The following is a 3,035-nucleotide window of genomic DNA, read 5'->3' on the forward strand; positions in this document are numbered from 1 at the left end:
TACGTACGTAGTTCAATATTAAAAGTAAAAGAATAATTTTCTACCTCTTTTCTGCCTACGTGGCACTATCAACCAGATAGCTTGAAAAAATTGTCAGCACGCGTTGGGCCCAGAAGATAGTGCCACATAGGCCGAAAAGGGGTAGAAAATTATTTATAAAATAAGTTCGGGGGTAATAGGACCTTAGTATAGTATAAGTGTGTCTCTGAGATTTCGGACATAGGTAAGGGGTACTTATGCGTTTCCCTTATTAAAATGAAAAACTACACTATTACATAAAAAAAAACTACTATTAGAAAAAACAACAAACAAATACTGGTGTAATAACATATTACTGTATATACTTTAAAACACTTGGAGCAAAAAAAAAAAAAATTAAAAAAAAAAGTTATCATAAGATCTAATATGCACGGGCTACCTAAGTAAATTAGCGCAATAAGTTAGGTGGTTGTATTATATTATTGTTACATTTAAATATTGATTATGGGTATATTGTTTTAATCATCATGTAATCACATATATTTTTTAAGAAAATATATCAATATAATTAAGCAATCTGTTAATTAAACATATCAAGAATAAGATCTTATGTCTATATCAAAATTATTGTCTTTAATTGCACATAACTAAGGCTTTGCTTGCAAAATTGTTATATATATATGCAGTTTCTTTTGGCAAATTAAGTCTGTAAGCAAAAAATTAAAAGATCTTAAATTCCTCAATGGCACGATTTTTCCCCATGAAGGGTGGTGAAGGTGTATCTAGCTACACTAAAAACTCCTTATTACAGGTAATATATAGTTTGTAGCTATATATATATATTCATTAAGGAGATTTTTAAAATTTTAAAGTTAAATTATTTCTTAATATATAATTGTATCATTCTTTTTGGAGGAAAAATGAGAAAAAAAAAATTAAGACATTTATGAATTCCATTCAGTTTTTCTTATTTGAACGAACATCTCAAAATTCCAGTTTTCATTTTCAGCTACATTATATGATCTGCAAATCGGTCAAGACTCTCTAGTTTTGACCGTTTCTTTATAGTACCAGTTGTTGCTTTATTATTAGCCTCACGCTTCGACTTTGAACATAATAGACTAAAATCAAGATCGATTTTCAAATTAAACAGAAAAGTATGCCACAAAAATTGAGACACATGAAGTAATTATTTTGAGCTATATTTGGTGTCCAAACTTGCCTATGTTACATAAATTTGTGCTGAACTTAGGTAGAATAATGTGTCTAAATTCTTGTAATGCAAGAAGTAGAAGAGCAAAATATGGAGCATATTAATCACCTATAGACTTGAGTGAATTGAACTGTGTATCGAAAAATTATATTATGTATAAAAGTCATCAAGTATTACTTCTTGCAATGGTACATAAATTTTTATTTTATTTTATTTGTAGAGAAATGCTGCAGATAATGCAAAAGGGATGATCAGAGAGGCAATTATTGAAAATTTTGATATACAAACCAAAACATTTCTTATTGTAGACCTGGGATGTTCAGTTGGACCAAACACATTTTTTGCAATGCAAAATATTGTAGAGGCCATAAAAGATAAATACCATTCTCAATCTGAAATCGAATTTCAAGTTTTCTTCAACGATCATATCACGAATGATTTCAATATCTTATTCAAATCACTATTTTCCGATCAGAAGCCATATTTTGCAGCTGCAATTCCCGGTTCTTTCTATGGACGATTGTTCCCCTCGTGCTCTCTTCATATCGCGTATTCTTGTTATGCGTTACAATGGTTGTCCCAAATGCCCAAAGATATGAAGAATAAAAGAAGAATTCATTATGATGGTGCTTCTATTGAAGTATGGAATGCTTATGTTGCTCAATTTCACAAAGATATGGAAGTATTCTTGAGTGCAAGGGCAGAGGAAATTGTTCCTGGAGGCTTAATTGTTCTTGTTTTGCCAGCTATTCCAAGTGAAATACAGTACTCCAAAATTGGATATAGGATATTCACATTTCTTGAGTCTAGTCTTATTGATATGGTCAATGAGGTCAGCCACTCATAACCTTATACTCTCTCTGTTTCAGTTTATTTATATCCTAATTCCTTTTTAGTCTGTTTTTCAAAGAGAGAAAAATGTTATGTTTCTTTTTCTAAATTTAGTAATTTTGTAATTATGACGTCGATCTCACATGACAAGACTATAAGTTGACATATAGGATGCTCAAATTTCTTGAGTCTATTCTTATTGATATGGTCAATGAGGTGAGCGACTCACAACCTTATACTCTCTCTCTCTCTCTTTCAACTTATGTGCCATCTTATTTTCATTTGTTCTTTTGTCTTTAAATAAAAAGGCATCGTCTAAATCTAGTTAACTCTTCTATTATAACATTTTACAAGGCATGGTTAAGATCACAATATGAAATTTTGGTATATTTATGTATATTTTTAGTTTAAAATTGTAAGATTCAAAAGTCTATGTTACTTTCTTAAACTCTTATGTTGTAGTCAAGGTAAGACACTTTAACGAAAGAACTAGAGTATATGTTAAATATCTTGGATCTTGACTTCAAATCTCATATCCTGAATTTCTTGGATCTTCTATTCAATTGCGGAGTCAAAACTCCTAATAAGTGAATTCAAAAAATTGCAAATTCGATAAGGGGATTCGATTGAACCCCACATTTAGCTTTGTCACTACCTCTATTCCATTTTATGTGACAAGTTTTCTTTTTCATACAGGGAATTGTAGAAGAATATCTGGTTGACTCATTCAATTTTCCAGTATATTTTCCCTCTACTGAAGACATGACTAAAGTGGTAGAGAAAAATGGATGTTTTAGCATTGAAAGAATGGAGCTAACAAATCCCCAGTCAGGCATTGATGCAAATAGTTTCATCAATCACATAAGAGCTGGTTTTGAAGAAATGTTCACCATACATTTTGGAAGAAAAATTGCAGATGAAATGTTTGAGAGGACTTTGGAAAAAATCGAAGAGATTTCTGCATGGTTGGAAGATGAATATTGTCACGCCCCGAGCCTACACCCTGGGCGGG

General features: G+C 31.2%; 1 protein-coding gene across 1 annotated transcript; it reads left to right on the forward strand.

Moving 5' to 3' along the window:
* Positions 1 to 721: 721 nt before the first annotated feature.
* Positions 722 to 2,988, forward strand: LOC107059392 (probable S-adenosylmethionine-dependent methyltransferase At5g38100; the record flags this gene model as incomplete). The annotated part of the gene is made up of 3 exons (XM_015305908.1): positions 722 to 790; positions 1,413 to 2,024; positions 2,720 to 2,988. Coding segments are annotated over exons 1-3 (950 nt in total), but the record flags the coding sequence as incomplete, so codon positions are not given.
* Positions 2,989 to 3,035: the final 47 nt, after the last annotated feature.

Source organism: Solanum tuberosum, unplaced genomic scaffold (genome assembly GCF_000226075.1).
Source record: "Solanum tuberosum cultivar DM 1-3 516 R44 unplaced genomic scaffold, SolTub_3.0 contig00264, whole genome shotgun sequence".
NCBI classification, from domain to species: Eukaryota; Viridiplantae; Streptophyta; class Magnoliopsida; order Solanales; family Solanaceae; genus Solanum; species Solanum tuberosum.